The sequence below is a fragment of the Phacochoerus africanus genome, chromosome 12 (assembly GCF_016906955.1).
Source record: "Phacochoerus africanus isolate WHEZ1 chromosome 12, ROS_Pafr_v1, whole genome shotgun sequence".
Taxonomy (NCBI): domain Eukaryota; kingdom Metazoa; phylum Chordata; class Mammalia; order Artiodactyla; family Suidae; genus Phacochoerus; species Phacochoerus africanus.
Window position 1 is genome coordinate 61115302 of NC_062555.1, and position 14358 is coordinate 61129659.

At 38.3% G+C, this 14358-nt stretch overlaps 1 protein-coding gene across 1 annotated transcript in view; it reads left to right on the plus strand.

Moving 5' to 3' along the window:
• Positions 1-14358, plus strand: part of CCDC7 (coiled-coil domain containing 7) — a 177120-nt gene that overhangs the window by 94414 nt on the left and 68348 nt on the right. Inside the window, 3 exon segments of the mRNA XM_047754647.1 lie at positions 6677-6749; positions 13119-13149; positions 13973-14062. Of these exon segments, the coding sequence (XP_047610603.1) occupies positions 6677-6749; positions 13119-13149; positions 13973-14062 (194 nt within the window).

Below are 14358 nucleotides of genomic sequence, written 5' to 3' on the forward strand. Positions count from 1 at the left end.
GGCTAGGAGTCTAATTGGAGCTACAGCTGCTGGCCTATGCCATAGCCACAGCAACACAGGGTCCGAGCTGCATCTGCAACCTGTACCACAGCTCATGGAAATGCCAGATCCTTAACCCACTGAGCAAGGCCAGGGATTGAACCCACAACCTCATGGCTCCTAGTTGGATTCCTTAACCACTGAGCCATGACGGGAACTCCCTTTTCAAGTTTTTGATGTCACATTTTACATCTTTTTATCTTATGCATCCCTTAATTTTTGTGGTTGCAATTATTGACACTACATTTGTTTTTTAACCTTCACGATAACTTTATAAGTGATTCAAACACTGTCTTTACTATGTGTTTTCTTTTACCAGTGAAATTTATACTTTCACATGTTTTCTTGTTGCTAATTATCACCCTTCATTTTTAGCTTTAAAGAAGTACCTTTAAGATTTCTTGAAAGTCTAGTTTAGTTATCAGTCAACTTCTTTAGCTTTTGTTTGTCTGAAAAAAAACCTCTTTATCTCCTTTGATTCTGATTGTTAACTTTTCTGGGTAGAGCATTCTTGGTTGGACATTTTTTCTTTCAGTGCTTTGGATGTCTTATGCCACCTCTTTGACCTGCGGCATTTCTGCTGAAAAATCTACTGGCTCTTTTGTGGGATTTCTTTTTTTTATATAACAAATTGTTTTTCTCTTGTTGCTCTAGGATTCTCTCCATGTCTTTAACCTTTGATATTTTATTTATAATGTATCTTGCTGTAGATTTCTTTGGGATCATCGTATTTGGAATTGTACGAGGATCCTGGTTCTGAACATCTGTCCCCCAACCTCCCAGGTCCTCATCCCCAGGTTAGGGACGTTTTTACTGATTATTTCTTCAAAAACTTTTTGGCTCTTTTCTATCTCTCTTCCCCATCTAGGACTCCAATTATGTAACTGTTAGTGTACTTGATATTATCCTATAAGTCCCTTAACCTATCTTCACTTTTTTTGATTCTTTTTTTCCTTTTTTGTTGCTTTGATTGGGTGAATTCCTCTGCACTGTCTTTGAGATCACTGATCCTTTCTGTTGTTTCATATAGTCTGTTACCAGATGACTCATGTGTTTATCAGTTCACTTATTTTTCGGCTCCGTGACTACTGCTTCAAACTTTATAATATTTTGTATCTCTTACTTGAAATTCTTACTATGTTCCTCCATTCTTCTCCCAATGAGCATCTTTACAACTGTTACTTTGAGCTGTTTGCCAGATGAATTGCTTATCTCTATTTTATTAAGTTTTTTTTTCCATTCTGAGATTTTTATCTTGTTCATTCATCTGGAACATATTTCATTCTTTCTTAATTTTGCTTGTCTAAACTGTGTTGGTTTCTATGCATTAGATAAAACAGCCACCTCTCCTACTTTGAAAGGTTGGCTTTGTTATTTAGCCCTGCTCTAGATCTTGGTTGTTTCTCAGACCTTTGTGATTATCTAAGCTGACTAGTTTGTTTTTAATAGCTCCCAGTACCTGAGAGTGTGCCAAGAGCAGCCAGTGTCCTAAAGAGCAAGATTTAATTAGGTGTTTAGAATAAGGATCGTTAGAAGCCAGACCCTCTGGCAATACTTTTTTTTGGTGGGGGAGGGGAGCACAATCATGGTATATGGAGGTTTCCAGGCTAGGGGTCAAATTGGAGCTACAGCTGCCGGCCTACACCACAGCCACCCCAACATGGGATCTGAGCCGAGTCTGCAACATACACCACAGGTCACGGCAATGCCAGATCCTAACCCACCGAGCAAGGCCAGGGATTGAACCCACATCCTCCGCTGAGCCACAAAGGGAACTCCTGTGTCCTTGCTTATATAGGCACCTGTACATTTGATGAAATAGTCATCTCTTCCAAACTTTATGAAAAGTTGTCAGTAAGGAAGAATCTTCAACTGTAGAACCTCAGTGGGGGAAAGGTGCCCAAGTATGCCCTGACCCCAGATGTAGCCTTGTGGGAGTGCCAAGTGTTAGGGACATGAGATAGAACTGAGTGTGGGGTCTTTGTGACTCACTGGCTCAGGCCATTGTATTCCATGGCACTGACAACTTCATGGTCCTTGGGATATGCTACAGGGGTCTTCAGAGGCTGCAAAGGCTGTTGGGGTCCTCAGTATTGTCTCCAGGTGTAGTAGCAAGGGGCCAGGGCAAGCAGTGGTAGTGGCCAGAGCTAAGTAGTGGCCATATACTTGCCTGTGAGAGCCAGTTCCAAGTCCATGTAGTGGCAGTGGCCAGTTATAAACACACACATTGTGGTGGGGGCTAGGACAGGCAGCAAGGGCTGGGACCAACTGTGGGTACACTGGCAGCTAAGAGTCCTGGCTGTCAGAGTGCACCACTGTGGCATTTGGGTATCACTACAGGCACACAGCAGTGGAGACTGGTGACAGGCCAGTGATGTGCAGGTGCACAGTTGGAAGGGGCTAGCTGCAGATGAGTGCAGTGGCGCAAGTCAGTGACAAGAGATAGGGCCTGACCTGCGTATACAAACAGCTGTGGGGATCTGGATGTTTTTGAGCTCTCCATAGCTGCACAGTCTTCATATGTGTGTGCATATGGCCGTAGAAGTTGGTGACCAGCTGGGCTGGGAGCAAGCAGATATACAGCTGAAGGTGCTAGTTCTGTTTAAGAACATGATGGTGGGTGTGAGCCACAGATGTCTACGCTGACATCTTGTATTCACTTAGATACAGACGCTTGGGCTGGCTGCTAGTATGGTTCCTGTGTTCCAGTGATGCTGGTGGTTAGGTCAAGGGAGTTGGGTGGGATTCAGGCAGCTGGCATCAGCCAAAGGGAATGCCTGTGAGGTTAAAGCTGATGAAATCTGCAGGGGGTCTGTAGTGGCTATGCTATAAATACTGGTTTATTCAGTGGTAAAAGCTGCTGGATTTCTCAGTGTAGCCAGTCATTGGAAATTGCGGTGACTCATGCTCCATGGCTGATGTTGGTAGCCCCACTTTTCTTCCTTGTTTCTAGCTATCACTGTGTGTCTCAGCTTTGCCTATCTCTAGGTGGTGTAAAATTTTTGTGGCTCACAAAGAAAGGCTGGATAAGCTGGCACCCCCTCTTCATTTCACTAGTGAGGTGAACTCATTCTAACTGGGGAGTTCCCTCTTAGCACTGAGCAGTGCTGGCTTGGGAGATGGAATGATGCTGGCAAAATGAAGCTGTTCTTCCTTCCGTTTTTGTGCAGTTATTCCCAGATTTTTTGTTCTAGAGTGTTGCTGAAGTTTTTAAAATGGACTCCAGAGCTGTCCCAGAGCTGTTTTTATTCACAGACGGCAGTTTAATTGTTGATCTTTGTTGGGGTCTCCTACTCCACAATCATGGTAATACCATGTCCTTAGACTCTTGCCTATATCCTTTGGGATACATGTACAGAAATTTTCGTATCAGTTTTGTTTGTAATAGTCCCCAAATTGAGGGTGTCAAATATCTGTGAAAAGTAGAATGGATAAATATGTTGTGGTCCATTCATACAGTGAAAAGCATATCATAATGAAAATATTTGAAATCTGGCTACCAATAACACCTTTAATCTTATAAGCATACTCTTAACTGAATGAAGTCCTAAATATACGGGGTATTTTAATTTATAATAAAAGCCAGTAAAACTTAACTCTGTTTATTAAGGGTACTAACACAGGTAGAAAAGATATAAAGATGAGAAAAAAAAAACAATAGGATCGTAGGTACCTATAGGGTGAAGGAAAGAGTTTTGAATGGGGCCGTCCACATAGAGAGCTTCTGGGATATATTGTCAGTTCCAGGTGCCTAATTGTAGACCTTGGGCGGTGGTTGTGTGGATGTTTCCTTTGTAATTATTCATCAAACTATAAATATGTTTTTATGTATTCTTTGCTAAGTACAATAGTTCATGATTATAAAATACAAAAGAATATTAAGGGGATTATGTATGTTGGGACTTCTAAAGAATGAAACTAAAACAAAAAACAATAGATTTAGCTAGGTGTAAAAATTCTGAAAATATCAGGAAGTAAAAATTAATAGACTTTTAATTGTGTTACACACTATATGCTAGTATTAATTGGTGCCTAAGAATGAGCAATAAAAAGGCAACTCAGGAGAAAAACAGGCAGGATATGAATAAGTATTTTACAGAAGAAGAAATAAAAATGTCCAGAAACAACTTAAATGATGATTGACCTAACTAGATCAGGGAAATGAAAATTAAAATAAAGAGAAAGAATATTTTACTTCAAGACGTATTGACAAAAACTAGTATTGGTGACTTGAAAAAAAGAACTCTGTCATACTTTGTTGGTTTAAACACAAATTTTTCGTATATATATATATGGTGCTATATAGCACTTACTATGATATTTTCTATCAAAAATGGCAAGTTGTGGAGTTCCCGTCCTGACGCGGTGGTTAACGAATCCGACTAGGAACCATGAGGTTGCGGGTTCGGTCCCTGCCCTTGCTCAGTGGGTTAACGATCCGGCATTGCCGTGAGCTGTGGTGTAGGTTGCAGACGCGGCTCGGATCCCGCGTTGCTGTGGCTCTGGCATAGGCCGGTGGCTACAGCTCCGATTCAACCCCTAGCCTGGGAACCTCCATATGCCGCAGGAGCGGCCCAAGAAATAGCAAAAAGACGAAAAAAAAAATGGCAAGTTGTTAGAAACACTCAACAACTCTATTTTTAGGAATTTGCCTCAACAGAGATACTGGTGTGAATGTATAAGAGGTTAAATTGCCATATAATATTCTTTCTTTCTTTTTTTTTTGTCTTTTTGCCTTTTCTAGGGCCGCATCTGCAACCTACACCACAGCTCACGGCAATGCCGGGTCCTTAACCCACTGAGCAAGGGCAGGGATCTAACCCGCAACCTCATGGTTCCTAGTCGGATTTGTTAACCACTGCGCCACAACCACTCCGCCATATAATCTTTTTTATGCTTACATCATAATTTAGCTATTCTTCTATTGATGTTCATATGGATAATCTCTATATTTCCATATCCACAGATAATACTACTGTTAGCATGTTTATAAGAGTAAAAAGCATAGTAACAACATGCATTTTTAGTTCTGGCTAAGTACTTAACAGTATATTCATAGCAATGGAATGCTCTATAGCTTTTAAAAATAATAAGAAAATTTTATATGAACTACTTAGAAACATTTTCCTCTACATTTAAAATGATAGAGCAAGATAAAAGCACTTTATGGATATTTTTATCCCATTGTATGTAACATGCATCCTAGATGCTAACTGTCTCTTACATGTCTTCCCAAGGGAAAGAAACTGTTCATTGATAACTAATATCATTCCTCATTAATATTTTTTTCCTTTACGGCCACACCTATGGCTTATGGAAGTTCCCAGACTAGGGATCGAATCAGGGCTGTAAATGAGGCCTGTGCAACACCAGATCTGAGCTACATCTGTGACCTACACTGGAGCAGCAACAACCCCAGATCCTTAACTGACTGAGCAAGGCCAGGAATCCAACCCGCATCCTCATGGAGACTACGTTGGTCCTTAAACCAGTGAGCCACAGTGGGAACTCCCATTAATACTTTTTTATTAATAAAATACTGAGGACTTTGTAATAGAGAAAAGAGGTCCTCCACCCTCCATAGTACACAACAAGCAGCTAGATCTCTCCTTCACATTTTGGCTACTTGAAAAGGAATTTTTAACTATTTTGTTAACTAGGGGTACTCTGCTCAGGAAAGAATCTTCACTAGGACAGTTCTCTTTTCTTATGTTTTAAAATTATTCATAATGAGAACTTGAGGAAGAGCATTTGGATGATTCTGCAGGCTGTTGCATCTATCAATGGAAAAATAATGTTCCCATCTATGCATTTTATACCACTGAGTTGAAATTTCTAAACTAGTAGTGTTGTAGTTTTAGAGGCTGATTAAAGGCTGTTTAGCCTGTTTTAAAGGCCACCATAACAAATTGCCATAGACTGAGTAGATTAAACTATGAAAATTTATTCCTCACAGTTCTGGAGGCTGAGAAGTTCAAATTAGGGTCCCAGCATGGTCAAGTCCTAGTCAGAGCCTTCTTCCTGGTTTGTACGTGGCCACCTTTTTTCTGTGCCTCAAATGGTGGAGAGAGAGCAGGGAGAAAGCAAGCAAGCTCTCTTCTGTGTTTCATGTGCCTCCATTCTCATGAATGAATTACTTTTCAAAGACTCCATCTCCGAATACCATCATATTGGAGGTGAGGGTTTTAACGTATCAATTTGGAGGAGCACAAACATTCAGTCCATAGAAAGGGCTCTTCTCCTTCTGGAGAATTGCATTTTTAGGTTGTGACAGGAACAATAGTTGATATTCTTTGTTATCCTTTACTGTATACAGGGCATAATTCAAAATTGTCCTATGCTATTATCAGATTAATTTAAAAATATTGTTTATTAAACCATATCACTTGTTATATGAGCATTTTTAATTACTCCCTCTTATAAGAAATCCTGAATTCGATTCTTTCTTCTAAAGGTCTCTGGTTTGTTTGGTTTCTTGATAGGCTTGATTTATTTGACCCCCTTGATACATGTTGCACGTTTCTGCTGTCTCTCCTTTGTCTGGTTCTCACATATAGCAGTGAGTTGTATCAGCATACAGACATAATTTCTGTCATTGTGATACCTTTAAATGTTTTCCTTTTTTTTTAAACAATAGAAACTACCACAATGAGTAATCTATTGAATGCCTTGTTGAAAATATTTGAAAACCAGGAAAATAAGTTAGAGAGGTAAGCTTTTGAAATAACTTACTTTCTTAATTATAAAAATGAAGTACATTTATTTCAGATAAATTGGAAACATAAAGATGAAGAGAAAACCAATGTCAAAAAACTTAGTGTTCTTAGTTTTTATTATATGTATAATTTTAAAACATAAAATTATAATCATACAAGATGTAAAATTGTATAACCACAATAGAAAATATTATGTCACTTTCTCAAAAGATATGATCCAGCAATTCCATTTCTGATATAAACCCCCCAAAATTGAAGTCAGGGTCTTGAAGAGATAGTTGTTCAGCTGTGTTTACTATAGCATATTTCATAATAGCAAAGAGGTGAATGCAAGCTAAATGTCCAGTGATGGATGAATGGATACAGAAAATGGGTATATACATACAATAGAATATTATATCCTAAAAAGGGAAAGGAATTCTGACACAAGATGCAACATGGATGAATCTCTTTTTTTTTTTTTTTTTTGCCTGTTCTGGGGCTGTTCCCACAGCATATGGAGGTTCCCAGGTCAGGGGTCTAATCAGAGCTGTAGCTGCCAGCCTATGCCAGAGCCACAGCAATGCAGGATCTGAGCCACATCTGCAACCTACACCACAGCTCACGGTAACACCAGATCCTTAACCCACTGAGCAAGGCCAGGTATCGAACCCGCAACCTCATGGTTCCTAGTCGGTTTCGTTAACCACTGAGCCACAATGGGAACTCCTAACATGGATGAATCTTGAGGACATTAATGCTTAGTAAAATAAGCCAGTCACAAAAATAAAGAATTGCATGATTTCACTTATGTAAGGCATCTAGAGTATTCAAATTCATGGGAACAGAAAGTGGAATGGTGGTTGCCAGTTTCTGAGGGGAATGAGGAATTTTCCCCAGTATCACAGCTGGAGCCTGCTGGTGGATTTGGTTGACTTTTCTTTTTTTATTGCCTCCTTTCTTACTAACTAGATGTAGTTTCAGTTCCGCATATTTTAGGGAAGGAAGGGGAAAGGTAAGGTATTTTGGAAAAGGTCTTACTTGACTGTTACTGCTTTCCTTCTCCATAACTGCATTTAACATAAACCAGTTTTCAGAGTATTCACTTTAAAGTGAATCTCACTATGCTTGAGATAAGGTCATTAATATCCACTCCTCCCTTAAGAATTTGAATAGGGATCAAGGCACCAGATGGCACTCTGTAAAGAAATACACTTTGTAACCCTAACCCTCTTATATTGTCCGTGTGGGTAAAACGTTTTCACTCTCTCTCAGCTGCCTATTGTTTTCTTCAGTGGTAATGGTCATCTGCTTCACTCTTTCCCTGTTTTTTTGTTTGGCTGTACCTGCAGTTCCTGGGCCAGTGATCAAATCCGCAGCACAGCTATAAGCAGAGACACAGCAGGGACAATGCTGGATTCTTAACCCGCTGAGCCATGAGGCAGCTCCACTTCTTCTTTTGTTAAAGTGTAGTTGACTTACAATGTTGCGTCAGTTTCTCCTGTATGACAAAGCGACTCAGTTATACACACACATATATATTTATTCTTTTTTTTAATTCTTTTCTGTCATGGTGTATCCCAGGAAATTGGCTATATAATTCTCTGTGCTATACAGTAGGACCTCGTTATTTATCCCTTCTCAATGTAACATTTTGCCTCTACTAACCCCAAACTCCCAGGCCATCTCACTCCCTCTCCACCTTTGGCAACCACAAGTCAGTTCTCTATGTCTGTGAGTTTGTTTCTGTTTGTAGATAGGTTCATTTGTGCCATAATTTAGATTCCACATATATAAGTGTTATCATATGGTATTTGTCTTTCTCTTTCTGAGTGACTGCACTTTGTATGATAATCTCTAGTTGCATCCATGTTGCTGTTGCTGCAAATGGCATTATTCTTTTGCTGGCTCAGTAGTATTCCATTGTATGTATGTACCACATCTTTTTTATCTATTCATCTGTCAGTGGACATTTAGATTGTTTCCATGTCTTGGCTATTGCAAATAGTGCTGCAATGAACATCGGAGTACATGTGTCTTTTCGAGTCATGGTTTTCTCTGGATAGATGCCCAGGAATGGGACTGCTGAATCATATGGTACTTTTTAGTTTTCTGAGGAACCTCCATCTTGTTCTCCATAGTGGTTGTACTAACTTATCATTTCCACCAACAGCGTAGGAGGGCTCTTTTCTCTGCACCCTCTCCAGCATTTGTTATTTGTAGACTTATTAATGATGGTTCTTCTGACTGGTGTCAGGTAATATTTTATTGTAGTTTTGATTTGCATTTTTCTAATAATTAGTGATATTGATCATGTGTTCTGTGTGTCTTCTTTGGAGAAATGTCTATTTAGGTGTTCTGCCAATTTTTCCATTGAGTTGTTTGGTTTTTGTTGTTGAGTCATTTGTATATTTTGGAGATTAAGCCCTTGTCAACTACATAGTTTATAAATATTTTCTCCCATTTTGTAGGTCTTTTTTTCTTTTTTTTTTATTGTTTCCTTTGCTGTGCAGAAGCTTGTAAGTTTGATTAGGTCCCATTTTTTTATTTTGGTTTTATTTCTATTGCCTTGGGTGACTGATCTAAGAAAACATTTCTAAGATTTATGTCAGAGAACGTTTTGCCTGTGTTCTCTTCTAGGAGTTTTAGGGTGTCATGTCTTATAAGTCCTTAAGCTATTTTGAGTTTATTTTTGTGCATGATTTGAGAGTATGTTCCAATTTCATTGATTTCATGCAGCTATCCAATTTTCTCAGTACCAAGTGCTAAAGAGACCATCTTTTTTCCATTTTGTCTGAATCCAGCAACACATAAAAAAGTTCATACAGTATCCCAAGTTCACAAGAATGATTCAACATATGAAAATCAATTAGTGTAATAGACCACATTAACAAAAGTCATAAATCACATGATCATCTCAATAGATGCAGAAAAAGCATTTGAGAAAATTCAACATCAGTTCATGATAAAAACTCTTACCAAAGTGGATATAGAAGGGACATATCTCAACATAATAAAAACCATTTATGACAAATCCACAGCCAATATAATACTGAAAGCCTTCCTGCTAAAATCTGGAACAAGACAAGGATACCCACTCTGACTACTTTTGTTCAACATAGTATCGCAAGTCCTAGCCACAGCAATCAGAAGAGAAAAAGAGGAGTTCACACTGTGGCTCAGTGGTAATGAACCCAACTAGCATCCATGAGGATGCAGGTTCAATTCCTGGCCTTGGCTCAGTGGGTTAATGATCTGGCGTTGCCATGAACTGTGGTGTAGGTTGCAGATGTGGCTTGGATCTGGCATTGCTGTGGCTGTGGTGCAGGCTAGCAGCTACAGCTCTGATTTGACCCCTAGCCTGGAACTTCCATACACTGTGGTTGTGGCCCTAAAAAGACCAAAAAAAAAAAAAAAATTGCAAAGTTAGCTTAAAATGCAAATATCAGTAAATGTAATACACAATACTGATTGAATAAAGGAAAAAACCCCACATGATTATCTTACTAGACAAAGTAAAAGCATTTGACAAAATCTGACACTATTTTATTGCTTTCCCCCCCCTCCCCGCCCCATGGCATATGGAGTTCCCCGGCCATGGATTGGATCCAAGCTGCTATTGCGACTTAACACCACAGCTGTGGCAATGCCAGATCCCTAACCTACTGTGTCATCCAGGAATCAAACCTGAGTACCACTGCTGCAGAAATGCTGACAGTCCCATTGCGCCACAATGGGAACTCCTGATACTCTTTTATGATAAAAATACTCCACCAACTAGGAATAGAAGGGAACTTCCTTAATCTAATAAAGACTGTTTACAATAATCCATAACTGATATCATTCTTAATGGTGAAAAACCTTAATACATTCTAAGATCAGAGACAAAACAGGACATTTTTACCCTTTCTGTTCATCATTGTAGTAGAGATTCTAGCTAGGGCATTTAGAGAAGAAAAGGAAATAAAAGTACTACCTCTTTTTGTAGATGTCATGACCTTACTATCTTTTGACAATCCTAAGGGATCCACTGAAAACTATTAGAAGAAATAAATTAATTTTTCAAAGTTTCAGTGTATAAAATTAATAAATAAAAATGAATTATATTTCGGTATACTAGTGGGTTGAATTATGTCCCCCTCCTCCTAAAAAATGTATGTTGAAGCTCTAACCCTTAGTATCTCTGAATGAATTTATTTGTATATAAGGTCATTGTAGATGTAATTATTTAAGTTGAGGTCATAGTGAAGTGGGGCGGGTCCTTAATGCAATATGACTGCTCTCTTACAATAAGGAGGAGGCAAATACACACAGAGGGAAGACAGTCGTGGAGGCAGAGATTGGAGTTACGCTGCCACAGTCCAAGAATGCTAGGGACTAGTAGAAGTTGCAAGAGGCAAAGAAGGATTCTCCTCTTTGGTTTCAGAGGGAACAGGCTCTACCAGCACCATAATATTAGATTTATAGTCTCTGAAACTCTGAGAGAGTAAGTTCTTGTTTTAAGTCACCAGTCTGCATATCTTGTGTGAGAAAATATCTTTTCAGATTATTTTTCTCTGAAATCTGGACCTCATACATTGGTGATGGAAATTTAAGTGGTACATCTGCTGTGGAACCTAGTCTGTCATTTGCTCAAAGTGTTAAATATGGAGTTAATATATGACCCAGAAATTCTGTTCCTATGTTTATACCTGAGAGAAATTAAAGCATATGTCCTCTCAAAAACTTGTACACGGATATTCATAGTAGCCAAAAAGTAGAAACAACCCAAATGTCCATAAACTGATGAATGGATAAATAAAATGAGTACATCCGTACAATGGAATATTATTTGGCAATAAAAAGGAACAAAGTACTGATACATGCTACAAACATGCTAAGTGTAAAAAAAAAACAGTCTCAAAAGAGCACATATTGTGCAATTCTGTTTATATGAAATATTCAAAATAGGCCAAGCTATAGAGACAAAAAGTAGACTAGTGGCTGCCAGGGCTGAGGCAATATTGGGAGAAATGGTGAGTGACTGTTAATGGATATGGAGGATCTTTTCGGGGTAATTAAAAGTTGCTAAAGTTAGATAACGATAATAATTGCTCAACTTAGTGAATATATTAAAAACCACTGAGGCATTCCTGTCATGACTCAGTGGTTAATGAATCCAACTAGGAACCATGAAGTTGCAGGTTCGATCCCTGGCCTTGCTCAGTGGGTTAAGGATCTGGCATTGCTATGAGCTATGGTGTAGGTCACAGATGTGGCTCAGATCTGGCATTGCTGTGGCTGTGGCGTAGGCCAGCGAATGCAGCTCCGATTAGACCCCTGGCCTTGGAACCTCCATGTGCCACAGGTGTGGCCCTAGAAAAGACAAAAAAAAAAGACAAAACCCACTGAATTGCATGTTTTAAATGAGTGAATTTTATGGTATGTTAATCATATCTTGAAATTTTTTTAAATTTTAATTATAATGAATAAAAAACTCATTAGTCAAAAAATCATCCATACTATGCAGTCATCAGCAAACTTCAGTCCATGAGTCAGATCTGGCCTGCAGCTTGTTTTTGTAAATAGAGTTTTATTACAACATAGCCATACCCATTGGTTTACCCATCATCTATTGCTGCTTTTGTGGAGTTGTGTGATAGGAACTGAGATCATCTGGTCTGTAAAGTCTAAAATGTTTACCATCTGACTCTTTATAGAAAAAGTTTGTCAAATCCTGCTATGGAATAAAAAGTTGTATTTAAAACAAGTGGTATAAGTTTACCAATATAAATATCAGAAACTGTGTTTAAGGGAAAAATGAGTTGAGAACAACATATACAGTGCTTTCATTTATGTAAAAAAGAAATCAGAACAAATATCCAGCCTACTAACAAAAATTATAGAATTGATTAGATATATAAAATGTTATGTAAATCCATGGAACAAGTTCTGGAAAGATACATAGCAATCTAATAATATCTCTAGGGAGAGCACTGAATTTTTTGGAATGCAAAAAATCTTACTTGGAGTTCCCGTTGTGGCGCAGTGGTTAACAAATCCAACTAGGAACCATAAGGTTGCAGGTTCGGTCCCTGACCTTGCTCAGTGGGATAAGGATCTGGCATTGCCATGAGCTGTGGTGTAGGTTGCAGACATGGCTTAGATCCAGAGTTGCTGTGGCTCTGGCGTAATGGCGGCTACAGCTCCAATTCGACCCCTAGCCTGGGAACCTCCATATGCTGTGGGAGTGGCCCTAGAAAAGGCAAAAAGACAAAAAAAAATCTTACTTATAATAATCTTATGCTAAGTTTTTTACAAAGAAAATATATGAGGATATCACATAATAAAATATAAATGTAAAATTATAGTGTGTTATATAGATATTTTTGGTTTGTTTTTCAGAGCTATGAATGAGCAAGTTTTGTTAGAGACTGTAAGTATAGCACTCTTAGTTTGAAATTGCACTTTGTCCTTGATGTTAATAGATTCTAGAAATTGTCAGGATATATAATATTAAAGATCTAATGCTTAGTTTATAAAGAGATTTTTCTCTTTTTCTATTTTTTTTTTTTTTTTTTTTTTACTTTTTAGGATTGCACCTGTGGCATATGGGAGTTCCAGGCTAGGGGTAGAGGGGTCGAATCAGAGCTGCATCTGTTGACCACAGCCATAGCTGCAGCAATGCAGGATCCAAGCCATGTTTTCAATCTACCCCACAGTTCATGGCAATGCTAGATCCTTAACCCACTGAGTGATGCTAGGAATCTAATTCGCATCCTCGTGGATACTAGTCAAGTTCATATCTTGCTCAGCCACAACGGAAACTCCCTAGGAGGAGGTATTTATGCATGTGTGAGCAGGAAAACTTTGTCTGTTCTTTTGATTTTACTAGACTTTTCTTGGGGTCATACCCGTGACATGACCAGAGCCACAGCATAACAATGCCAGGTCCTTCACCCACAATCCACCAGGGACCTCCTTGATTTTATTGGACTTTATTATTGCTCAGAAACATTTCACTTTTGAAATATTGAACTATAATATCCGCAATCTTCTGAACATACATTGTCACTGCTAGTTCCATTACCTCTTCCAGCACCAATTGTAGCTTCACTATATAGATTTTTTTTAACCAATGGTTCATTATTTTTTATGTGTTAAGGAAGACTTTCTTACTTTATTAAGTATCCAAATAACCTCTCTATATTGATATGTTTGCTTTTCACTATTAATAAAGTTATAGTATTTGTTTTTAGAAATACACACAGATTCAAAATGATCTCCAAGTGTTATCAGAGGAGAAGTTGATGCTGGAAAATGAACTGCAAAAGTTGAAGAATACAGAGGTTAGTTGATATTAGTATCTGTTATAGTATTAATAATTGGTAGCAGCTGTGCTTTAAAAGAAATAAGGTAAGCTATATTCTAAATTATCATATCAGGTATCAAACCCAAAGGATGCTGTAAAAAACAGACACAAAATTGAAACATTCTGAAAGACGTTTCTAGGTGAAATATTTAGCTTGATTAAAATATCAATAAATGAGGTTTTCAAATATATTGTAAATACATAATGTGTATATCCCAGTTCACTCTTACAAGGTAGAGTGAATAGAAATACTAAGGGTAAAATGTGTTTCCT